Raw genomic sequence first — 27930 nt, 5'->3', positions numbered from 1 at the left:
GAGACGAGACCTTTATAGTCCTCTGTGAGGTTATCGTTCCCTCTCTTATCTGTTCTCACAGGACAAGTACACACTTTTCCAGGTGCTGCTGTCAGCCTGTGATTACCCGAGATCATGCACACAAAGGAAAACGCATGGTAAAGTTCTGTTTTATGTCTAAAATTATATATTTAGTTTCATATATTTTTGATATATTATACATAATGGACATTGGATCATTCTTTGATGTTTATGTGTTTACTGAGCTAAAAGACTGAATTTGATTGTGATTTAAGGTCAGATTTTAACCCCATGGAAGATTTGTCATGCATTAAATAAAATTAGGAAGTGCCAGGGCTACCAAACACAACAGTGTCACAATAAGGTGCAGGATTAAGCTAAACAAAATTTGGGGTTTTGCATTCTATTTAGAAGCTGTAATAGTGTCCGTTTATTTTATATCTATCTATATATTTATCTATATATCTATCTACATATCTATCTACATATCTATATCTATCTATCTATCTATCTATCTATCTATCTATATATATATATATATATATATATATATATATATATATATATATATATATATATATATTTTTTTTTTTTTTTTTTTTTTTTTTCATTTTCACTGTAATTTTTTTCCCTTCCAGAGTTCTCTCAGAGGTTTAATTAATATTAGCTAATTTACTGTGCTTTATATGCTGATACATATTCATATCGGCTTTTAAGAATTTTGGGATGTAATAAAAATAATGCAGATTTTTACATAGCAGTTGATGAAAATGCATCAAAATTGCAATCACATTTTACTTTTTGTAACGTTTGCTTGCAATTTCCCAGAGGAAAATATTTATACACCATTATATTACAACAGCTGCGTCCTAAATGGCACGCTATACACTATGCACTTATGCATTTACACACTCAACAGCATAGTTTATATAGTGTCGTCTCAAATGAAACACTAACTTATTTTTACTAAGTGGAAATTCAAACCATTTCGCAGATGACGTTTGACAGTTGACTAAATAAGTAAAATAAATTACCAAACTCCCAAAAAACATCTGCCATGAGTATAACTGCACTCACCAACGAGAGGCGGTATAAATCACTCTCATAGGAGAATTTTGCTTTCACAATCAAAATAAACAAAGTAATCCAAATGTCCACCCGATAGCTCCGCCCCTTCCGCTATTTGAGCAAAGCTGTGGTCGTTAAACGAGTCCAACATTCCACACTTAATTTTACCGATTGAATAAGTGCATCATCCGGGTAATTAAAGTGCACTTTTTAGAGTTTTCAGTGTGAACACACTGCTTACACTATTCTACACCATTTTGTAGTATAAATAGTGTATAGATATGCGATGTGGGATGCACCTTACATGTTTGATTTTATCAGTGTATTTAATGAATGCTTATGTAATGTTATGTAATGTCTTATGGAATGTTCTGTATTACTGAATGTAACGTTTACGTTTGTTCTGTATTTCCGTTATCAATATCTGATCACAGACCATTTATTAATTTATTTTCTTTTGGCTTAGCCACAGCTGAATGAACCACCAACTATTCCAGCAAATGTTTTACACAGCGGCTTCACTTCCGGCCAAAGTACTGGAAAACAAACATATACACTCATTCATACACACATTCATACACTATGGAGAATTTAGTTAATTTAATTCACCTATAATGCATGTCTTTGGACTGTGGGCGAAACCGGAGCACCCGATGGAAACCCACGAAAATAGAACCAGCAATCTTCTTGCTGTGAGGCGACAGTGCTAACCACCGTGCCAAGCAAGACATTTAATTACTCTAAATAACATTCTTAAAGTAAGATGCTAAATTGGCTCACAAACTTGTTTATTGTTATTTAACGCATACTTAAAATAGGAAAAAATTAGCAAATAGTATGACACATAAACCTTATTTATAATATGTTGTGCATATTCTCTCATATATTCCTCAAGCTAAACTATAATTTTCCAAAAAATATTTCTATAGATAAATTAAACACCACCAATATTTAAAAGTTAATTAAATAACTAAAATATCACACAGAAACACAATTTCTTACATTTAAAATACCCTTTAAGAATTTATATTAATACTTTGAAATTGTTAAATTAGCAGAAAAATGGGTTGATGATCATTAAAACATCAACTATTTGAGCTGTTATCAGTGTGGTAATGTATGATGGTTTATTTCTTTAAATTAGCTGCTGCTCGTTTGATGACTGCAAACTGACCACAGAATGGCTGCTGAGCAGGACAAGACACAGGCCGAAGATCGCCGTTGTGTGTGGATCTGGACTGGGTCTCCTGGCTGACAATGTACCCAACAAACAGAGCTTCCGCTACGAAGACATTCCCAACTTCCCAGTCAGCACAGGTACAGAATACTGCATATATATATATATATATATATATATATATACATACAGTATATATATATATATATATATATATTTTTTTTTTTTTTATTTACTTATTTACATAATAGAATATTTAACACAAATGAAAGAAACCGTTCACTTTAAATTCTTTCTTTTGGCCTTTCTTTTATCTTAACGTCTTACTTCTGGCCTCTATTTTCTATTTTCATCCTTCTTATCTTTGCTTTCATTCTGTGTCATTTATTTTTGTGTCTTCATCTTTATCATTCTATCCTTGTCACTTCTTTTGTCTTCTTTCATTTGCTTTCATTCGTCCTTTCTTTCTTTTCATCTTTCCCTCTTTTGTTTTTCCTCATTGCTCCACACAATTCCTTCATGTTGTTCTAACATAAATCGATTCAGTTAACTTAATTAATTTAGCAAATTTAAGTGGATTGAACAAAACAATTGAGTTGTTTAAAATAAGTAGTTTAAACACGCAGCAAGTCATTTGAGTGTTCCTTTTCTCTTTTGTTTGTCCTTCTCTTTCTCCCTTTCATTCATCCTTCTTTCTTTCAGTAGTTCAATGATCCTTTCTCTTTTCTTTCATGTCTGTCTTTCTCTCATTTTCTTCTGCCTGTTTTCCTTTTTTCCTCTTTCTCTTTTTCCTCTTTTTTATCTTTCTTGGTCACTTTTTCATTTATTCTTTCCTTTTTAATTATTTTATCCTTTAACTGATGCCTTTTGTCCATTATTTTGTCACTTTTTTGGTCTCTGTCTTATAAGTCTTTTATCTACCAGTGCTTTCTTTTACTTAGTGTGCAATCCTTAGTTGTCTGTTCATCGTCTCTTTTGTCCTTTCCTATTTTATTTTAGTCTTTTTTTCTTTAGTCATTTCTTTTTTTTTTCTCAGTCCAATGCTATAGCAGCACTGTTTAAAAATACTCAACTTTGCATTTTCTGTAATAAAGGAAATGATGACATCAGTGGATGTTCTTTTGTTAATACGGTCATTCAGTCAGTATGAGTAGAGTCTATAATAAAATCCACTAGACAGATACAGGAGTTGTTGCTAATGCACAGAGCGAATCTGAAAGCACAGAGGTTTTCTTTCTGTCCCTCATAGTATTGTATGGTTAACAAATTATGCCCAGTTCCTGGTAATATGAGCTACAAAATGAGTAAGTACTGCCTATGAATAAAATATCATGACTGGAACAAAAATAGCCCCTAATATCTGCCACAGGGAGTTTATACTATGATATCTTAGACAGGTTTAAATATTTATACAGTGAGGTGAATAATCTTGAGAAGTGTTCAGATGCATCAAATGATATTTGTACTACCTTTAGCAGGTAAAGAGCGTGTGCGTATGTATATGTGTGTGTATGTATGCATGTGTAAGTGTCTGTGTGAGTGTGTGAGTGTGTGTGTGTGTGTGTGTGTGTGTGTGTGTGTGTGTGCGTGTGTGTGTGTGTACTTGACTGATGGCTAAAGAAAAAAGAGCACTTGCAATTAAGGGAATGTTTAATAAGGGTCTTAAAACCCATTTGTGTTGTCATTCTTTTTCTAATCCACTTCATAATTTAAATGTGCCGATTTATGGGGACCAACAGAGAAATGACTGACAGCTTGAATAATGAGAACTACGGAAAGACTCTGCTCCTTTTTTTATAATAAATTGTCCACATTGCCTATTGCATCAGTCATGCAAATCACCAAGTGTCAAATCAAAATCAAATCTACCCGAATTCAATCACAGCACCCTATAGTTTGATATAAAAATGTAGGAGAGTCTTAAAATTCATGTCACATGAATGAGTGACAGTTTAAGACATTAAACATTTACAGAATTGACAATATACTCATATACAGATAAATTAGAGTTAAATTAAGTCAAAATATAAAATCATGTCTACATAAATTAGTTAGCATGCATAGATAATTGAAAACAATACATATACATACATATATATACACATACATATATATACACATATATATTGTTAATTAACTATAAATATATATATTTTTGTTAATTAACTATATATATATATATATATATATATATATATATATATATATATATATATATATATATATATATATATATATATATATATATATATATATATATATATATTTATTTATTTATTTATTGAGGGTACAAAAGTGTCCCTTTACCATCCCAGTGACAGATTTTAAAATCTTTATTTCTGAATGTGTACAGTGTATAGTATTGTATATAATAATATGTAAATAGATTTAAAATTACTAAACATTACTAAATTAATCTCAGGCATTTCCTCAAACTTGTTGTTTTTCCAAATTCTGTGACAATGTAATTTATAAAAACAGCAACAATAAAGGCCAGGCTGCATGCCCCGAAATGTTCATTTACTCGTTTAATTTTACAATGTTAGAGGAAATACATTTCACAGTGAGTGTAATAACCCCCTCCCCTCTCTCTCTCACAGTAAGTTTTTTTTTTTTATTATTATTTCTCAGAGCCATTCGTCAATGCTCACGCAAGAAAAGAGGAATCGGCCCCTGAAAAAAAAAGCTATTATTCCAGCAGAACCTCATTACGCTGCAGGTTTTAGGGCCAAACGCATCTCATCAGCCAAAATTCAAGGTTACATTTACATAAGCTCCCATTCACTGTGCTCAGTTGGCCCGTTCACATGTCAAAGTAAGTTCCTGAAGCCACAAACAAACGGCAGCCTCCTACCAGCTCATAATTTCAGAAAACAATATTTGCTCCACCTGTTTGTACCCTAATGGTACACAATCAGTCTTACTAATGCCATCTATTATGACACCAGCATCATCCCTAAACAGCAGATAGCAACTTTGAAGTTGAATGAGCAAAAAAGTGAACATGCAAATGCAAATCGATGAACTTATCAATACAGCCAAGCCAGCAGGATCTCTGAGACTCAGGGACGATCATTACTCAGCTGATGTTATAATACAGAGAAGAAGAAAAAAAAAAAGGATTTGCTGGCATCTGTTATCAGTGACAGCATCTGATGCTTTATTTACTCATTACTGAGAGGTTATGCATTAGAAGAATAACCCCTTAGGAAGACTTCATATATTAGGGAGAGAGCAAAGCATAAAAGTAGGAGGCTGTTTATCAGGTAAAGACAGATTAAGAGTCTATTACACTGCATTTTATAACCTGACCGATTCATACATCACAGAGCAACAAATAATAATCAACATAAGAGTTTATTGGGGGGAGGGTTCATTCATGAAAACTCTAATGTAAAGTATCTAATGGACATATCTAATAGAAGACATTAACTAAATTATCTTTCTGTGCATCAACAATTTAAATGCCAAAAATATTAAGAGAATGCTTTAGTTTAAATACCAATTTTTACTATTAACTAGTCACTTATTACCTGGCGATTAAGTGTGACCAAATAAGAATGTAAAATTAGACATATTTACTTATCTATTAAAATCTTAACACCTCAATATTGTATATATATTTAAAATTTTGCATTTTATTTTTTTCAAACATTAAAAACACATTAAAGCAAAGAGTTTGTGATAATAAGTGTAATGTAATAGTGTTTATACATTATATATAGCACCATTTAAACTTTAATAATAAGAGGAAATGATTAAAAATGATTTCCCAACATCATGCGTCACTTATGACTGAATGATGGCTTTGTGGGTAAATTACTCAAACAGTTTTAAAAACTCATTTCTAATAACCGATTTATTTGATCTTTGCCATGATGACAGTACAGAATATTTTACTAGATATTTGTCAAGACACTTCTATACAGCTTAAAGTGACATTTAAAGGTTTAACTAGGTTAATTAGGTTAAAAAAATATATAGCTTAAAGGGGCTAATAATTATGACCTTAATGTTTTTTGAAGATTTTATAACTGCTTTTATTGTGTAAAAATAAAAAAGCATGCTTTTTAAAAATGTGTTTGCGTTTTGAGGATTTGCAGCATGTGTGCTGTCAAACAGATAAAGATCGTTTCTTAATTTGTTGCCGTTTTTTTTTGTCATTGCACATAATTCTTTAATAACAGAACAACAGCCACAACAAAAGACAGTAAGCTTGTTTGTCCACTCATATGTTTGTTTCTTTCATAGTTCCTGGCCATGAAGGGTGTCTGGTATTTGGTCAAATAAAAGGCAAGTCGTGTGTCTTCATGCAAGGAAGGTTTCATCTCTACGAGGGCTATTCATTGTGTAAGGTAAGCTCAAATACACACTTCAAATAAACACTTCAAATAAACACTTCAGCTGTGTTTCCACATGTTATCAAGTTTTTTTTTTTTACTTACACATAGATTTGAATGTCAAGAGTAAATGATAATGCGTTACTTCAATCTCATGGCAATTCGTAATGTTTTGATTTAGTGGCTAATTCGTAAGAATTTATACGATCTAATTTGTACAATTTTGTAGGATTTGCTCATCACCCAACGACGGTTGGGGTTAGGGGTGGGGTTGGGTGCCACGCTTCCTTTTTTAAATCGTACATTGTCAAACGACTAAACTCGTAAACGTGACAAAACAAAAAATACTTGCATTTCCTTGTGAAATCAGGCTGGTTTCTTTGTCTACTTGTATTTGTGATGGACCAAAATCTAAGGGACAGTTCACCAAAACATAAAAATACTAATTACTCTCCCTCAAGTAGTTACAAAACATTGAGTTTCTTTCTTCTGTTCTGTTCTTTCTTCTATATACAATATATATATATATATATATATATATATATATATATATATATATATATATATATATATATATATATATATATATATATTACCATTGACATTCATAGTAGGAAAAACATCTGGTTTTCAACATTCTTCAAAAGATCTTCTTTTATGTTCAAGGGAAGATAGAAACTCAATCAGGTGTCTGACAAGTAAAGGGTGATTAAATAATGATAATATCCACTTTGGGTGAACTTTTCCTTTAAAACCAGGTATTGAACGAGGCTTTTTATGCCTTTTTCACAGGAACTGTTTGGCCTTCATGATTAAACTTCATCTTGCCTTTCTATAAACTTCTTAGATGCATCTTATTCTAAAGCTATTTTAACATGAACTAAAATATATCATGGTGTGCATTTTGAGCAGTGGTTTTGGTTCCTCTGAGCATCAGCTCAAGGACAAGCGACCTCATTGTAAACAGCTCCTATTTGTGAAAACAGAGAGGAGCTGTTACCTCCTGTATGGGCCATTAACTTTATCTGTCACAATCAGGAGCCACACCGCATGCATACAAGGCTGAATGCTGAAAACACAGGTGCAGAGGAGAAATAAACTGATCACAGCTTCTGTCGCTCTTATATTAAAGGGATAGTTCACCTTAAAATTAAAATTCATTGATCATTTATTCATCTTCCACTTGGTCCAAATCTGTTTGAGTTGCTTTCTTCTGTGGAACACGAAGGAAGATATACTGAAGAATGCTGGGAAGGAAAACAGCCATTGACGTTCATGGTATTTTTTTGTACCAGTTGAGTATCAGTGATTGCTTTTTTCCAATATTCTTCAAAATGTATTGTTTTGTGTTTAACGGAAGAATTAAATTAATAAAAAGATGTTGAATCACTGGAGTGTGAGTAAACAGTAAGAAAATCTTAATTTTAGGGTAAACTACAGTTCTGTGCCTTTAAAGAGACCACAGGGTTTACTTGTTTTATTACTATTATTAAATCTAAGAGATTTCTGTCACTTCACTAGACTTTTAGTGGAGGAACAGAAATGTCTGTTTAGATTAAAATGAAATGCTTTAAAAAATATTTAAAAAATCTATATGAATTGTGCCATTTATTTGTTCTGAAGAGGTACAACTACTTCAGCAAACTAAAGCTCAAATGTGTCATGTGACACGTAAGAATGAAGCTCATTGGTTCTCATGCTTCAAGCAAGCATGCTTGGGTTTCTTTGACCAAAACTTTCATTTTGTAATGCTTTGTATGCTAGTCAGTTGATATGATAATAAAAGTCATCAATTAATGTTCATCATGTGATTGAGTCTTCCAAAGATCTCTTAAGTGTTTATACCATTATATTTTGGTTGGATAGACTTTCACTGAATTCTGGAAATGTGTATAAATATACCCCTACGGAAAAGAACCCATACAACCCATATGTTTGAATATAGCTTGTAACCAAATTTTAAACGGTATCTAAAAAAAAACTGCAAGAGTGAGTTTATTTTTTGGACTTTTTATTTTGGAGTGAACAACCCTGTAGCTAAAACTAAAACCTTGTGTTTAAATTAAACGTTAGGCCTAAGAAATTGGGGTTGTGTTTAATCTTTATTTTATTTGCCACATTTATCGTGTATATTAGGTTAGCACTCGTATTAAAATGACTTGACAAAAAAAAGATTGTCAAAAAAAAAAAAAATATATATATATATATTTTACTGTGAGACCTCCAAGACACAACAATCTAGTCCCAGATGCCTGAAGAAAGTTTTCTACAAAGGTCATTGCATACTAAAATAAATCTGTTAGTCCTCTGTGAGAAATTAGCTTGAACACATAGGGCTAAGGGGAAGGGCTATAGCCCTTGAAACTGAGATTTCAGGACCAGGCTCGAAACCAAGGGGTATGAAAACTTCCCAGGATACTGGACATATGGCTGTGCATGCGAGTCAAGAGATGCACAAATTCAAATTCAAATATTTTTTGGGCATTATTACTAATTTTTAACAATTTAAAAAAAAAAGAAATGCCTGTAAATTTCACCATCTATAAACTAAGATAACAACTCCTGTATAGTAGTCCCACAATTTTCACATCTGTCACTCGATGACACTCAAATACCTCCTACAGAAAAGTCTAGAGGCTGGGAATGACCTTTTAACAGTGTCTGGTATAAAGTTACTGTTGTTTTTTGTGTTTACATAAATGTATATGGCATGATGTGAATACACAGTACAGTTATAAGGTTACTGCCACATTATATCATTATAATAACATGATATTGTTGCTTTCGGTGACTTCCTAAAGATAAATACCAAAAAATAATGCAACTGAATAACTACAGCAGTTACCGTTGTAGATCTCATATGAGCTTGCAACAACGTATGATAATGGTATGCAGGTGTTGTAGTGCTGTCCCATTTCTTAGGGGTAAATTTGAAGCCCCTCCCCTTCACACTCTGTTTTAAAGGATAAGGGGAAAGGGTAGGGTTAAAAAATAAAATTACAATTTTTAACAGTTAATGCCTAAATGCATTAACAAGCTAGCCATAAAAGTAGATATTAAATGTCTAAATCAGTTAATAGTGAGTTCATTTGCATGTTTTCCATGTTAATTCACACCAGGGTTCAACTACGCAGCGCATATTGTGAACTTCTGGCTTTTCCTCCATCAGAGCCTGTCCAGGGGAATAATTTATCAGATACACACGAGGCCGGAGAGCCACTTTTTACTAAATTAGCAAGGAATCACTAACCTCTTGGCCCGGGGTGAGACCGTCACTGTAATTGCAGCCCTGACAACATGACACAATGCATTACAATCAGTTGTCATGGCCACTGCGCCGAAAGCTTTTCACTCTTAATATGCTGCTGGCCATTAAATCCATCAGTCCCCTGCATTATCAGACTCCAGCCTTTCAAAACACCATTTTGTGTTTAATGTCTTAATGGATGGGGTACATAAATACACACTGGATGACAATTAGGATGCAAGAATTCATTTAGCATATATATGGCAAATGGAACTGACCGTAGCAGATTATTTCAAGTTTAGTTTTCTGTACATTTAATGCTAGTGCAACATCCTAATATTTGTGTTACAGTTATATAAGTATATTTACTATTGAGGTCATAATGATTCGCCCTCCTGTGAAATGTTTTTGCTTTTTTTAATATTTCCCAATAAGTATGTTTAACCGAGCTAGGAAATTTTCACAGTATTTTTCTATAATATTTTTTTTCTTCTGGAGAAAGTCTTATTTCTTTAATTATGGCTAGAAAAAAAAAAACATTTTTTTAATAACCATTTTAAAGTCAATATTATTAGCCCACTTCAGCCATACTTTTTTTTTTTTTTTGGATTGGCTACAGAATAACCCATCATTATAAAGTGATTTGCCTAGTTATCCTAACCTGCCTAATTAGCTTAGGATTAACCTAGTTAATCCTATAAATGTCCATTTTAAACTGAATACTAGTTTTCTGAAAAAATATCTAGTAAAATATTAAGTACTGTCTTCATGCCAAAGACGAAATAAATTAGTTAAGTTATTAGAAATTAGTTATTAAAACAATCATGTATAGAAATGTGTTGCTGCTTTTAAGTTGAAAAATTATACATTTACAGGCCCTTTGCTAGGGGGGGTTCAAGTGGTTTGGAAGACCCACCACTCACTGACAAAAGTTCAGAATTTGTCCCTTACATGGGCTTATTGGTCCTATTTTACCTGCTATGCCATCATAAATAGTGATAATAACTCATCAAAAAAGGCTTTAAGGCTAAGCGGAATCCTCTGTTGGCTGTCGCTTTGATGTGACTTCTGCTGATCAGTTTTAGTCAATGCTAACAAATATTCTTCATGAGTCTAACATCCAGCTGTGCAAGAAAACATACAATCTGCCATAAGTGACGTCATTTTTCGCTACTGTATTGTTTATAAATAGAGAAAACGTTTTACAAGAAACTTTTATTGTAAATCTTGGACCTTATTCTTGACACAAAATATGACCAATAAAAGGTGTAAAGCACCAAAAGTGGCCCATATTAAATTGATTTGACTACTATTTTGGCTAAAATAGTAAAACAAAAAATGTGGTTATGATGACCATCAGACAAGCTAATTCAGAATAGTGCTTAAAATGTCACTGTCAGGTTCTGTGTTGTGTTCCAAGTGCTTATATGTTTGCATCATGTGAGTTTCCAGTGTGTTTCATGTACTCCTGTTTTTCCATGTACTTCTGTTCTGATCATGTAATTCTTCGTTTTTTGATGTTCATTAGTTTCACCTGCATTCATCCCCTGTGTGTTATCAGTTCCACTAGTCTTTGTGTATTTATACCTCTAACGCCACACACTAGAGTTTGAGCTTGCGAAATTCTGTAGTACAGCGCTGCAAAAAGGGGTAGGTTGTCACACAAGCTTGCATTTCTGGTCTGACGCATTTACGTGCGTATGAATGGAAGTCTATGGGAAGAAAAGTCCGGTGTAGCCACAGCTTATGTTTGGTTTAGTCCCTTGTCCGGTATTGAAAGTAAAGCTGCGGTCACACTGCATTTTTCTCCCTATAGACTTCTATTCATACGCACGTGAATGCGTCAGACCGGAAACGAAAACCCATGATTCCTGTGTGTCGATTTTCCAGTAATTGTTATGTAATTAAATACGTGTTTTGATCATTCCTGCAATCCAGTCCCTTTGAGTGTGAAGTGCGCCGAGTCGTGACAGTCACTAAAATGCAGTATTTAATTTTCAGAATTCAATAGAAAATGAGGTGTATAATTGCAAAAAGGTCCACTTTTTGAGAAAAAAAGAATAACTCCTTTCACCAGGCTGGCTGCGGGCCTGATTTATGTTCTATCAATCAATATTGTTTTAGTTTTTATATATTATAATATATGTTGATTTATTAATTTGGGTTACTTTATATTTTCGAAACATTTTTATTGTAGTTAAAGCTTTAGTATATTTTGTTGTACTTTAGTCATGATCATTATTTTAGTTTTATTTGCTTTATTTTTTCATTTTTGCTTTTGTTTTCATTAAGTTTGTGTGATATTTTACTACTAAAACAACAAAAATAAATGTTGCTCAATTCTTGCGGTCAAGTTCTAATGAAGAAATCATATTTGTTTATATTTAGATACGTCAACATTAGTTTCAGCTGGAAGAGCATCAGCTGCGTAAAACATCTGCTGGATAAGTTGACAGTTCATTCCGCTGTGGCAACCCCAGATTAATAAAGGGACTAAGCCAACATTAAAAAGAATGAATGAATGACCGTCATCATTAAATTGTATTCAAGTAACTTAAGTTAGAGATATGTGCCATTTTCACATAAAATAAAATTAAAATACTCTGGAAAAAAAAATTATATAAAAAAAAAAAAAAAACCTTTTTAGGTTACAAAGGAATTCTTCATGGATCCTAAATGCAGAATAATATCATATATTAAGTAGATGTAAATGAGCTTAAGGTCAATGGCACTGTTTCAGCTAGAGAAGAAAAATCATCTATATCTTCCTGTATGAAAATAATTTCTCAATTTTGGGTTTTTCCATTCACAATTACAGCTTTATGGGGGTGGTAAAATGCATTGATCTCATTAATGCAATATTTTAGAGATGACTTGTAAGCATCAAATGATATTAAAATGAATGTTTTCATTTGCTCCAAAAATAATACACAGTTTCATTGTTTTTCTGGCTATATGAAACAATAAAAGAATTATCTGGAGTCCCTCCCATAACAAGCAGCAGCTCAACCAATCTGGTTATTAAATCCTTTGTCAAACTCTGACAGCCCATTTGTAAGAGCATTCATTTTTCTTTGGCTGACTCATATCTCTGAGTCACTGAGTAAATCTGTGCCAGCTCACTGTATCCCACAAGAGCACACAGCTCGTTTCATTTACAGTTTGGGACGCAGAACTTGCTTGCTAACACAAACCGTTATTATTGCTGCTTTAAGTGATGTCTTTGTTGCGGAGAGATGTGCTGTGGAGGGTAATTGAACAGTCAGGCTGGTTAGCCCTTCACTGACCTCTGTTTCTCTGCAGCAAGTAAAGCAGCTTTATGCTGTTCAGATGCGTTTAGAGGGCTCGTCTGAACTGTAATGGGGATTTTCACATTAAGTACGTTTATATATTCCACTATTATGCATTTTGAATATTGTGATCACAATGCATTTCCTTCAATGAAAGTGTAGTGGCTGAGGATCTTTTACAGTACATGGTTATATTTAGATTTATTCTCAGTTACAGTTGCTTTATACTTTGAAACATATTATGGTTCAAAAAAAGATTTGTTATTTTTCATAAGCTTGACATTTACTCATAGATTGTTTTCACATGACATCATTGAAGACACGCAAAATTCAGATGGAGGGTAGGAAGTGATTCTTCTACATAGTCGCTATCAGAACATCAAAACATTTACGTTTTATGCTAATTATAATTGTTTAAATTGGCCTTCCAAAGTTTTTAGCTCATAAAGGCAAGAAAGTTCGAGAAGCGAGCTGAAAAACAGGCGGCGCCAAGTTATCAACATTTATTCAAAACATCTATGTATACAAACATTTTTAAACGCGATAACTCGTCTGACTGCACCAATAAAAGTTATATACTGTACAGGCTTAATTATGTGTATTAATGAGTTATATTACAATCAAATGCAAGCACCACCACACTTATACAAAATACAGGAGAATATAAATAATGTACCCTGCCATGTAATCGCTGCAATCAAATATCCATCTTGTTTTGCAATAATCAATTTCTTTACTATTGTTTTGGCAGAATAAATAACCTTGACATGAACATTGAGATGCGCAGCAGCGGTGAATGTTTGTTGATGTTAACTTCATTGACGGAACAAAAAAGAAATGCAACCCTTGCCACAAAACTAGACGGTTATTATTGTGGAGCACTTTTCCCCCTTACAAAAATGAATAAATAATATTGTAGACTGTGTCTCCATGCTTTTGTATGCTTTCATCTATTATTTTGTAGCGTCTGGAAGATATCTGTATAGGGAAAAAACTATGGTAATTTATAAAAAACATATATTTGAACCACACAGTAAAGTGCATAATGTGTAGAATTCTTTGTTAATGAATGCTATAGAATACTTTAGCATAGTAAACTGATAAACAGTTATTGAAGCAGTAGTGTAAACTAGGGTGTATTTTTTGTGATTATAGCGTAGAAAACTGAAACCTATTGAATAATTTGTTTATTACTACAGTTGTGTCGTACCACAGCAACAATATGATTACTACGACAGTTTAATTCAAGTATTTATATATAAGATGCTTCCAAACACTATAGTATTTACTGTAGTATTTTTCATGTAACGTGATTGTACAGTTTGTACCGGATCAATGGCAGGCAAATATATTTTAGTTTAGAGGAAAACTTGGCCCTCTTCACGATGTAAGGATCTTGCTTGTGCTTATTTTCTATTCATATCTCTTTTGAAACATGGTATAAATCGCAAAGATATGGATATCCTCTGTCTCCCTTTTTTTTTTTACTTCCTGCTCTCCATCTGAATTTCAAGCGTCACCAGAACCACATTACTAAAAACAACATATACAGTTCTTCACAGCCATTTCTCGTAAGCTTCCCCAAGGACATTTTTGGGCAAAATCATATTAATTGTTTTTTTTTTTTCTTTTAAATAGTCCTCTTGATGTGAGCAGCTCAAGACTTGGATACTTTTTCTGAGTTTGTCACAGATGAAAAAAAGGGAAGTTGATTCAACAATTTTAAATGGTTGACAAATAAAATCCTTAATCTTATCTTTTGGCCAGAAATGAGCAACCAAAGAAAATGAATGGGAAAATACTAAAATTCAGTAAAATAAAAATAAATAAATCCAACACAATGCCGATCAATCATATATGTGAATGAATGTCTAAGCCTACACAACATGCTCAATGTGTCAAACACAGACTCATACACACATATGCACACGCACAGCCCCAGAAGTAGCCCCCACCCCTGCTCCTACGGTCAAATAGTGGCATTGAAATAATTGATTTTTTTATGGCGTTGTAAGTCACCAGATGTTGCCATTTGTGGTTGGTCTGAACTGACTGCAGTGATATTTTTGCTAGAGTTAAAGAAATACCTCAGTAATATAGCATCAAAATTAAGCATATGTTTACATAAATGTCCAATTAAAAATGCGAAAATCATTTTCTTTTATTTATTTAAATAGTTTCTTTTTATAAGGTTGCTACTTAAACCAAGTGAAAAAATATAAATAAATAATAAAAAGAAGACTTACTTCAACAAAATTCAAGTTCAGTTGATTTATCATTAATTCTATAGCGCTTTTACAATGTAGAATGTTTCAAAGCAGCTTAACACAGAAGTCCAACTCTATAGGAAATAAATGGAGAATACTAAAATCAAAAATTATTTTTTTAATTCGTACTTTCAGAAAAATATGAGTATAAAAAGCATTGATTTATTAATTCCTTAAATTTATATAGTGTTTTTCTAGACACTCAAAGTGCTTTAAACATTTTTTTTGGGGGGGGGGGGGGGGGGGGGGGTGGATCTCCTCATCCACCACCAGTGTGCAGCATCCACCTGGATGACATGACGGCAGCCATATTGCGCCAGACCGCACTCCACACACCTGCTGATTGGTAAAGGGATGAAGCCAATTATGATATGGGGATGCTTAGGAGGCCATGATGGACAAAGGGGCAGTGGGTAAATTTGGCTTAGACCCCTACTCTTTTACAAAGGACATTTTTAACAACCACAGAGAGTCAAGATCTTGGTTTAATGTCTCACTAAGCAGTATAGATCAATATACTAGGGCATTAGGACCCACACAGACTGCTGTTCACACTAACACTAACACCACTTCCGGCAGCAACCTAGCTTTCCCATGTGGTCTCCCAACCAGGTACTGACCCTGCTTAGCTTCAGTGGACGACCATGTGAGAGTTGTAGAGAGCTAGTTGCCGGCTGATAGATTTTATTTTTTCAAAGACAATGACACTTAAAACCTTCAAACCTATAAGCGTCCATAAGAAATAATTAAGGGCTGCAGTATGATATATGCATAAAACAGCTAAAAAAAAAAAAAGCACATGAGTGAATGATGCAATTTATTCACAGCAAATTCTTTCTCATGAAAGTAAAAATAAGGTGAAAATACATTTGCAGCAATATTTTGATAAACATCAAGACGCCTCCCATGCGGATAAGAGCGACATTTATATGAATATGTAAATGTGCTGCCCTCAAAATAACACTGTATTGAAAATGACAGTAGGGAGAAAACCAACTAAATAAAGCAATGCTTGCTAAAAAAATTTGTTTCATAAATGATGGGAGAAACTGTAATCAATGAACAAACCCAGGCTCAACAGCAAAACAATGAGAAAACAAATCTCATCGGTTCTTGTGGAAGCTCAAATGTATTGAATGAAATGCAAAAATCTTACCATCGTTATTATTCTTACGATGAACTAATCACTGCTTTGGAATGACACGAGGATGAGTAACTGATGACCACAATCATTTTGAGTAACTGTTTAAATTTTAAACCAAATTATTTTCTATAAACTCTTTTCTTGGGTGTCACGGTGGCACAGTGAGTAGCACGATCGCCTCAGAACAAGAAGGTCACTGGTTCGAGCCTCAGCTGGGTCAATTGGCATTTCTGTGTGGAGTTTGCATGTTCTCCCTGTGTTCCCGTGGTTTTCCTCCAAGGGGTCAGGTTTCCCCCACAGTCCAAAGACATGCGCTAAAGGTGAACTAAAATTGTCTATAGTGTATGAGTGTGTATGTGTGTTTCCCAGTGTTGTGTAAAATATATGCTGATTAGTTGGCGGTTCATTCCACAGTGGCAACCCCTGATTAATAAGAGGACTAAGCCAAAAAGAAATTAATAAATGAAACTCTTAGGCAATAGCTGGGCTACACACACACACACTGGGACAGTTATCTTTCTTGGGACTTCCCATAGACATATTTATTTGTATACTGTACAAACTGTATGTTTTTCTATTTCCCTACCCCTAAATCCATCCAACCCTCATAGAAATGTTCTAAATATTTCATTGTGTGAGATTTATGAGCCTTTTTCTTCATGGGACCAAAAAATATTTATCCACAAGATCAACATTTACTGGTTTTGCTATACTTGTGGGGACATTTGGTACATTTGCATATACCAAAGTACATGCAAAGTACATTGGGAGTACACACACATACACTGCCACCAAAAAAGCAGGTGTAATAGGAATTTAGTAATTTTTGAATGATCTAATGTGCATTACTTCACTGAATCAGAATATACCAGTGCATGCAAATACCTGATGCAATCAATAAGAACAATTCATTCTTAGCGATTGCGCTGAAATTGAAATATATGCCAATTCATGACACAGCGCCAAGGCAAACAAGATTGTCTTATGGACATATTCTCATTCAGACATAATAGTGCGCATTAATCAAACCCCGGGTGACGGGTAATCAACAAGCCATCTATAGGTCTGCAACGCAGCACCTACACCAATCCTCTCAGGAGAGTTCAAGATTCCGATATGAAGCGATCTGATTTCGGAGAGTTTACAATCCGCAAACAAGTCAGCTTTGATTTAGAGGGAAGCAAACTGGGTCGTATATATGCTCAGCACGCCGGTCCACAGCTGTAATGGCCGTGTTTTTGGTGGCAGCCCGACACGTCCACCCCGTTTCATCAGCTGGAGAGCAGGCTGACAGACTGTGACATCCCTATTGAGCTGTGCTATACTGAGCCCGCAAGTTCATTATTCATCTCCTGCCTGCACTGACACCTCTCTTAATGGCTCTCCGCTCTACAATCCTATATTTATCCCATTTACAATCACTAAAGCTTATTTAATACCTGCCTAAAACTGTGGTTAGACACTGTGGAATTCCACGGCACATTCAGGATTGGAAGGTTTATGGGTGGTGTCAAGACCACGTGGTTTGCTGTAATGAAAGGAGGAAACATTTTTTAATGGAAACTTCTTTCTACTATTAAATAAAACATACATAACCATATAGTTGAACATATTCGTACTAAATGCAAACAGCACTTGCAAAGGAAAAACTGTAGCTGCTGCTGGTAGACAGACCAAGCAAATAAATATATCAAACAACAGGATGAAAATGAAAGACTACTTTTACATGCACAAAAAGTGTGGTAGTGTGCAGATTTATTTAGTGTTTGTTTGTATTTTATATGCACAAAATATGCATTGTCATTGCTGACCAGTTAAAATAGCTTAGCAGTGCTTCTGCTGAGCAATGTTGAAAAATACACAGACAGACAAAGATAATTCATACAAGCTAAAATCTCTCTCTAATATCTGCATTAATCTGCAGGTTTATTGCCACTGCTTAAAGAAAAATATGACTTTAACTTAGCTTCAATCTTTCAACTTTAACTTTAATTTGACTTGAAATTAGCAATTGAAGCTTAAAAAAAAATCAGGCATTAACACAATTCCACAGATATATTTTGTTCACTCCACTTAATTTCAGTCTTCATAAGATTATTTTAATTTTAAAGTGTGGGATGAGAAGAAATTCAAGAGTTCACAGTTAGCTGATGATTGATAATAAAGCTTGTTTGGCATGCTGTTTCAGTAGAGAGCCCTGAGCTTATACAATTCTCGAGCCCTGGGCTCCCTCCCATTAGCAGGGCGAGAGGGAAGTTTGAGCTCAGGCAGATCTCGATGAGCTTCATCGACTTTTTTCTGGTTAATGACAGATATAGGGATGGCTTAAGAGAGATATACATCTTATTAAGAGCTTGATTATGTCAATTTGATATTTCCAATGTACTTATCTTGCGTGTTTCTTTGAGAGGAAACCAGGGGTACCTGGGGAAAATCACGCAAGCACAGGGGGAACAAGTAAACTTCACAGAAATGTCGACAGGTTCAGTAGGGACTTTAACCAGTGACATTCTTGCTGTGAGGCAACAGTGCTAATCACTGGGCCGGCGTGTCACCCATCTAGAAAGAATGTGAAGTAGGTTTGGGTGGGGTTGACTCTTCAAGACGAAGATACTGGGGTAAGAAACTCTAGTTATTTAAAGTGAGTTGGGAATCGTCTGATTGGTAAATCATGCATTAGGTAATGTGGGACCAGCATGGACAATCATAAGCATGTGATCCTCTCGAAATTAATTTATAAATAAACTTCACTAAGAGGCGCATGATATAAAAAAAATTAAAAAAAACTTCTTGAAATACAGTAAAACGTTAGTTTGTTAGATGTGCTAACTGTGGCACAATATAGGATGGATAGTTGAATTATTAGAAAACATAATAAACACAATGTGCACTCCACATTGTGACTACATTACCACCACTTCGGCTGTACAGTATAAGTTAAAGTATAAGTTTTCAGATAAACTTAGCATGCTTCTTTAATATCTGCAAACCTATTATTTTATTTTTATGTTTTAGAAGAGTCAAAAACTAACAAACAGCACCTTTAAGTTTGTAAAATCAATTTGGGTTTGGACAATATTAATAAATTATGAAACTTGTGAACTTGTGGTAGCCTGCATGTTTTTACAGTGTTAGTGTGATGTGTGAGATTGGTAATCCATAACATAGTTTTGTATAGCAGGTTCTGATCAAATCTAAATACTTAATGTAATCAGAATTGTATCTGGTGACTATGGTACAAATACTGCATGTATTTTTGTTTATATGTTGTCATTTGAAAGTGTCCTTTTGTTCTGTGTTCATTTAGAAAATGGAAAATAACGCATAAAATAATCCTTTAGTTTAATGATTTAAAAGTGATAATCCCTGTTTGTGTGAATTTTTCCAGGTCACGTTCCCAGTGCGGATCTTCAAATTAATGGGTGTGGAGACCATTATCGTAACAAACGCCTCTGGAGGACTTTGTCAGGATTTCAAAGTGGGAGACATCATGGTCATTAAGGACCATATTAACTTGCCGGGCTTTGCTGGACAGCACCCGCTGTGTGGTCCAAATGATGAACGGTACAGACAAGACAGAGAAAAAAATAAAAAGCAGAATAATGTGACAAAGTTTGAGGGAGGTTTTCACTGTCTTTTTACAGCTTATTTCATGTCTTTCTTCAGGTTTGGCATCCGGTTTCCTTGCATGTCTGATGCTTACAGCAAAGACCTCAGGAAACTAGTTATGGACATCACTGCAGAGCTGGGCTACTCCAACTTTGTGCATGAGGGCGTTTACTGTATGGTCAGTGGACCCAACTTTGAAACCATTGCTGAGGCACGCATGCTGCACATCTTGGGGAGCGACTCTGTTGGTATGGATTGAACAAATGCTTACAAAAAGAAAAATGACGAAGGCTACAGAGCTACTGCTGTGAAAGTGTATGACCCAAATTGTTAAAACAGACCATCACTTTATATACAAGTAAACTCTTAAAACATAGTTATACTGATCAAATACTGTTACACATAATCATATAGTTTTTTTTCAGCTTTTCTTCTTAGACTTTTTGTTCCAAAATTTTAATGATGCACTGCTAATTTCATTATCCTAAAATATTAGTTGTAGTTCTGATAATTCTTTAAGAATTAATTAATCATGTTTTGCATTTCTTTAAGGTAAATGTTAGTTAATACAGCAAATGGTTTAAAACAAATTAGAATTAATTATTGAAGAGCCCCTATTGTGGGTTTTTGAAAATGACCTTCTGTGCAGTGTAACACAGCTCTGAAGTGAAGTGAAATATCCAGCTAAGGCTTAAATCTGAAAATGCACTGTGTTTAAAACTACTGATTCATCTATAAAAGAGTTGAATCAGAGTGGTTCAAATGACTCGCTGGGGTAATGAATCTTTAGCTGTGTTGATGTGACATTGATACAGAACTCAAGCCCCACCAATTTTTTGTGAGCGCAGACGTGATATACTTGAAACTCCCGGCCCCACACACAAACACTGTAGAAAGAAAAAGAGGAAGACAAACACTGTACCAGATGCCGGTTGAATCGTGTCATGAAGATGCTGTGCTCTGATGTGTGAGGTGAAGTTAGTGTTATTTTCTCCACCCAAAGATGAGGCTGAGAAGAGTCAGTGGTTGAAGTTTATTTTTGCAAAAATACCTTAGCATTTTAGCCCAGCCTTGTGCTGTGTTCCCATTATTTATTTGACGAGTGCTTCAGCAATCTACATGCTTACAATGGGGGATTTGTCAGCCGTTTGGTAAAGGAAGGATCAGAAAAGACTACTGATGTATGGGACTTTGTCAGAGCTTGGCGGGAACTTTACAGTACACAGTTCATGGATCAGTTTCTTCCTCCATTTCACAAGTGTAAGTGTGATTAAAATGGTTGCCTCCTTGTTTTATCTAGCTTGCAAATTATGTAATCAATTGTGTTTTGTTGATTGCATTTGCTCCATGTAGCTTATATTGTATCCGGTTAACTCTTTATGTTCTCATATTGTGTCTAAAACCACGTTGCAAACGTGACGCGTGATGCATTGTTTATGGATTTAAATGCATTCGTGAGCTCGCGATCACCTGCCGTTTGTTGTTGCTATGTCCACCGTCAGCTGTTCCTACACACGTCCGGGGGTCGAGTTTCAAAATAGTTCAGCTTTTGCTACTGTGTGAATGTGTGTCGTGAATAAAAAATATATACATATATTCTTCAAAATGGTTGATTAGCCATCGTGGGAATTTCTCTCTGTCGCACACTGACGACTAATCGCAACAGACAGGTCATCAGACCAATCGGCGCAGATTAGCATCACGCTAAGGAGAGGTTTGGGAACAAATGAATCGCTGAATGAATGAACAAATCATGAGAGTCATTGGAATAATTAAGTAAAAATAAATGCATATTATAAGACAATGAAAGTGTTTTTGACCTTGCATGCATATCAGACTTTGTTGGAGAACCCTAAAATCAAAATATGACCTTTTTAATGCATACTAAGGCTTCCTCAAAGCATCTATTTTACTTGATTTATTAAAAAAGGAAATCAAGCTTTTGATTTGGCAGGTGTGAATTCTTGAAATTATGATCAATTAATATCACTGATGGTTGAATTTTAAAAACTCCAACAGTCACTCAGTGCCATTAAAATAACACTGTTGAGTTACTCAGTGCTGCCTCAGATATCCGCTCTCTAAGGTGTATGAGGGATTTAACTTGCTGTTTTCTTTGTGCATAATGCCTCTCATTTAATTGGTCCTTCATGAAAATTATGCTCGTTAATAAAGATGTGCCATATTAGCAGAGTAGACCTGACATGTTAACTGATGGAGATTAGGTTCACCCAAAAGGGCCACTTCAATCAATGAGATTAGGTTAATCTGTGATTTGAAAAACCCTCCTAACTGTATGATTGACACAAACTATCCTAACCGCTGGTCCTCTGATGAGCTGAAGGATGACTTCAATAATTAAGCTCAGATTATCAAACAGCAGCATTGGGGGGGTGTAACTATTTTCAGTAGCTGTACAGGTCAGTGTCTGGACCATTTCAGCTTCGCCTTCATGTTTATCCAACAGGACCATAATAATCCTCATGGAGTATTGGGGAGACTTTATTAATCAATCACCCACTGCGCCACAACAGACCACCAATTTTTATGAAAATATCAAATACATGACTATCTGAGAACTCAAGCAGATATTGTATTAATGCTTGTTCAATTTACCCCTAATTGGGTGTAAGCAAAAACATGTGTCACTTTAAATGCAAATGAGCTGCTTTTTTTCTAGAAGAGGGCGGAGCCTTTACAGACTATTCTGATAGAAACAATAAAACAAGCAAAATCTCATGAAAATCTCAAATGTGCATAACCAGTAGCACATTAAAACGCACATAAAAAGCACATAAAAAGCCTTACATGTTCAAAGCAGACACTTTTACAAAAATTGTAAGGTAAATTGAAGTAAAACTTCAGTATAACTGCAGTACAACAGCATTATTTAAAAGTATATCTGCAGTAAAATTAAATACAATTGCAAAATTGCAATACAATGAAATGTAAACATAGTTTAAATACTGTACAAGTTCAACAGCAGTATAAGTTGCAGTAAACTGAAGTAAAAACAAGTAAACTCCGTCTTTACTAATCTTATGCTGCTGTACATGCCAATAGTGTGGTAAGAACTGTACTGCACTTGTGTCCCAAGGGGTTTGCTCTTAAACATTTTCCAAGAACATTTTGTACTTATTTCCAGGGATGTTTTTTGGATTCAAGTAATTTTCTAATTAGAATTTTAAGAGTTTATTTGCAAAAACAAATAATAAAAAATAACTGCGGTGAACAGAACAGTACAAAAGCAGTAGCCTATATACATGGATAAAATTCAATGCAACTACAAAATTGCAGTATAATGAGGTATAAACACAGTTTAATAAACTTCAACAGCAGTAAAATCTGCAGCACAACTAAAGTAACATTAAATAAACAGAGAGGGGCAATGTAGTGATATGTGATCAGTGTTGTGCAAGTTACTTCCAAACTGTAATACATTACAGATTACTTGTTACTGTAATTTAAAAGTAATCCCTTACCTTACAATATTACTGTCTCAGAATTGTAATGTTACATGACTCTTATATTACCTTTTAGTTACTTTCACCAAAATAACTACAGAATTAGAACTTATAAAATGACAAAATGTACTGCAGAGCATTTTACATACAGTAGAAAGCGTGATGTAGCGGAAAGACGGTGACCTATCCAGGCTACTAACAATATAGTATATAAATGCTAACGTTAAGGCTCAAGACTATGCAAGAAAGGATGACAGTCAGAATCACAAATTATCTAAGTCTGTTAAAAGTATGGTAAATGTAAAGTGATTGTCTGGCAATATCTGTGAATAGCTTGGTATTCATATAAGACACAACAGGCCTATATGTAAAGGCCAATGCCATGACAAGATGCAGAATTTTTTTTTTCAGTTCTTATTGTTGCTATTTATTTCACTTTAAATTCAAGTGGTTCACAACACAAAACTGTCATGCACAAAGTGAGCTCTCAATATAAAGTGCAATTAAAGGACCAACCCCTCAACCTCAGTCAATTTAGACCATAGAAATGAACATATAGGCTAAACATCGTCTGCTTAGAGAGAAAAAAAAAACAAAAAACAGATCAAACAGAGATCTATATGCCTCTAAAAAGACTAAATTAATCCACTGACCGACAAACTTAATTTCTGCTGCTTTGACTTATCACTCTTGTCTTTATATGTCAATATATAAACCATATCAACATTCTTGGGATAACTAATTTAACAGGAGGATCTCTGGAGAGCAAAAGCACGAAAAACGGAGAAAACACAAGGCACTAATTATGAGTCTGCATCATCTGACTGAGTGAGAGCAGATCATTCGCACATAAGCAGCCAGTGCGCGCAAGCATCTTATATGCGAGTTCGCGAGCAGTTTTATCCAGGAGCAGAGGAAACCGGTGCATGAACAAAAAGATTTGCTTGCTTGTATTACATGAATGCGCTCTCGACTTGTAATACTGTGCTTATGACATTTGTCAGTGAAATAACGCCAAATGTACGGTCTTTCTGCCATTTTCATCTATTTGCTGCTTTTCCGCTTTTCCTTTTGAGCCAATGGCCTCGGACCTCAAGCTCAGAGGCTGAAATCATTCTGCATTCAAAGTAAAAAGTTTCAATAAACTTTTTCAATTTCATAAATTTCAATTTTTATTTGTTTATGTCTTGCAGGCAAAAAGTTTGTTGTAACGCACGTGTTACTGAACATGTACAGTGTAAAATATTACTGAAAATATATTAGTAATGCCTTACACTGCTGTATTACAGGAAAAATATGTTAATGTAATACATTACTTTAACGCTTTACTCCCAACACTGTTTATTGCACTTAGGTACACAAGTATTAAAAGTGCATTTTAGTTTTATTATACATTATTAAATATAGTATTGTAGATGTAGTCCAACTAACCAACTGTAGTTGGTTATACTTCAGTAAGGTGCAATTAAATATATATTGTGGTAATACTTCAGCAATACAACTGAAGAACTGAAACCTAATTTGGAAACCATTGTCCACCGAGCAGGAAAAGTAGTAGTTGTTCTGCAGTTGTATTGTAGCTGTATTTTAGTTGTATTGCAATAGCGGTATGGCAGTTGTACCACAGTAGTACTTTAGTAGTATTTCAGTAGCAGAACTGCATTATGGTAGTAGTATCACTTCATTACTATTGCAGTAGTTGTACTGTAGTAGTAATTCAGTTGATTTGCAGTAGTTGGATTGCATTTGTATTGTTGTAGTACGGCAGTTGGTTGTATTGTAGTACTTCAGTTGTATTATAATATTGCAATATACACATAAATAATGCAGGTTTTTGTGTCCAAAAAAACTGCACTTTCTAGAAGTTAACTAAAACTGCAATATTCATTTTAAAAACTGCAGCATTCCTTTTTTTATTAAACTGCAGTAACTTTTTGTAAGGAGATGTAGACAGAAATGGAGAGTTAACCTATTTATGTATTTGTTGTGAAACTAGTAAGTTACTGTGCTCGGAGACAATGCTAACGTTAGCCGCACAACACATTAGCAATCATCTTCTAAAAGTACATTCAAAAACATTACCGAACTATGAACTGCCATTTGTTTTTGACATTGTTATGAAGAGCACAAAGTGTCTGAGTCCTTGAACCACCCTTGAACTAAATCTCACTGTTGAAGCAGTCCAGTGTAAAATATATTTTGCCATTTCACACTTCATAATAATTGGTGGTAATCAGTGATGTAAAGTATCAAATTACAAATACTAACATTAGAACAGATATTTTTACTCTATCTTCAATACATTTTATGGCTAATAATGGTACCTTTACTTGAGTATGATTTTTGATTACTCTTTCCACCACTGATGGTAATACATAGGATCTCGTTAATACATCAGCATGTATGTAATTCTTATGTATTACAGAAAAAAGGCTAACCAGTATAAAAGTTACTGGGCTGTCATTTATGTTAAATGGTTTGATAGCTGCACCAGGGATCTGATTATACTGCAGCTCTTAAACAGAATAATAAAAAAAAAACATCTGATTTTCATGATGTCTTCCTCTGTTTGTCAGGGATGAGCACAGTTCCTGAGGTGACTGTGGCCAAGCATTGTGGACTGCGGGTCATGGGTCTCTCGCTCATCACCAACAAGGTTTCTCTGGACTACAGCCGCGAGGAGAAGGTCAATCATGAAGAGGTGCTGCAGATCAGCAAAATGAGAGCAGAGATGCTCCAGAATGTGCTCATAACCTTTATTGCTCGCTCTCACCAAGTGGAGGCCATCAATGACAACAGCTGTATGTACTCCAATGCTGTGTAGGGTCAGTCAAAGCAGCCGAATCAAGAATGATGAGGCAGTACAGTATAGTATACTACAGATTTGAAATGCACCATGTTGTGGCTATTTTGCTTTATTTGCTTGGTTGAATGTGTAAGAATGTGTTTTGGGGAAGGGTTGATTTAGCTTCACATTGTGTTGTGTTGTTACAGTAATGTATTTTCTTGCATTTTCAATGTGAAAGATAAACAATGTAAATGAACATTGTTGAATTAAATTGTCTCCCTCTGTTGAAATTGTTTTTTTTTTTTTTTTTTAAGTTAAACATATCATTGGGAATATGTTCAATACATAAACATATATACAATCACACACACTCAAAAATACTTTTGTTCAAACAACTCATTTGAAATTATCTGAATCAACAAAATATTTTTGGGGGGGTGGGGGGGTGTTATGTTCAATCCACTGATTATTTAAATAATCAGTTAACTTAGGGCATACTTACTTACTACATATTTACTTACTATACACTATGTACAGTTGCCTTGAACCAGGCCAAAACACACCTCCCTTTAATAATCTCTTTAATAATCTACGACCATTTGCAATCATTAAACAGTAAGAATGATTAATAAATCCAAATGAAACAGTCCTGTAAAAGTCATGTCTCATCTTCACTTTCGGGCTGAATTTTTGAGCCCAAGTAAACCAAGCTCTGGCACACCTCTTCCAACCAGGCCAGGGCCGGTCAACTGAACCGTGCCTGAGCCTGATTCAGAGCACTCACACTCCTCAAACAATCTGGGAAACGGGCCTGGGCACAGTTCGGATAGCATACTGCAAGTACGCCCTTAAAGGGCACTAGAGATGGGAAGTAACGAAGTACAAATACTTCGTTACTGTACTTCAGTAGATTTTTCTGGTATCAGTACTTTACTCCACTACTTATGTTTTTGACAAGTTTTTACTTTTTACTTCTTTACATTTAAACCAAATTGGTATTGATGTTGATCAAAATGAAAAAAAATATTCACATTAATAATTACTGCAATGTCAAAATTAGATTAAAATCAGAGTATTCTCGGTATGTTTAGATATTTGAGAATAAGCTAATACAGTGAACAAACACTGGTGAATTTAACACCATTTTAAATAACAAGGATAATGGAATTTATATTATATGCCATCTCAACATTTAAGCTTAGATGATGTATTTAATGACAATTTCAGTGGCGGCACAGTGGCTCAGTGGTTACCACTGTCGCCTCACAGCAAAAAGGTCACTGATTCAAGTCCCAGCTGGGTCAGCTGGCATTTTTGTGTGGAGTTTGTATGTTCTCCCCGTGTTCACATGGGTTTCTTCCTGGTGCTCCTGCTTCACCCTCAGTCCAAAGACAAGCGGTATAAAAGAATTGGGTAAACTAAACTGGCCATAGTGTAAGTGTGTGTGTGTGTGTGTGTGTGTGTGTGTGTGTGTGTGTGTGTGTGTGTGTGTGTGTGTGTGTGTGTGTGTGTGTGTGTGTGTGTGTGTGTGTGTGT

At 34.6% G+C, this 27930-nt stretch overlaps 2 protein-coding genes across 9 annotated transcripts in view; one reads left to right on the top strand and one right to left on the bottom strand.

Moving 5' to 3' along the window:
- kiaa0319 (KIAA0319) overlaps positions 1-27930 on the bottom strand; it is a 164656-nt gene that overhangs the window by 98538 nt on the left and 38188 nt on the right. The window lies entirely within an intron of this gene.
- Positions 61-26684, top strand: pnp4b (purine nucleoside phosphorylase 4b). The gene is made up of 6 exons (NM_205643.1): positions 61-137; positions 2213-2385; positions 6497-6600; positions 19922-20097; positions 20200-20390; positions 26183-26684. The coding sequence occupies exons 1-6, from the start codon at positions 115-117 to the stop codon at positions 26428-26430; spliced, it is 915 nt and encodes a 304-aa protein (NP_991206.1). The 5' UTR covers positions 61-114; the 3' UTR covers positions 26431-26684.

The sequence above is a fragment of the Danio rerio genome, chromosome 16, assembly GCF_052040795.2.
Source record: "Danio rerio strain M-AB ecotype USA chromosome 16, GRCz13ab, whole genome shotgun sequence".
NCBI lineage: Eukaryota > Metazoa > Chordata > Actinopteri > Cypriniformes > Danionidae > Danio > Danio rerio.
Note: the sequence above shows the minus strand (reverse complement) of the source record. Positions and strands in the feature narration are given on the sequence as shown.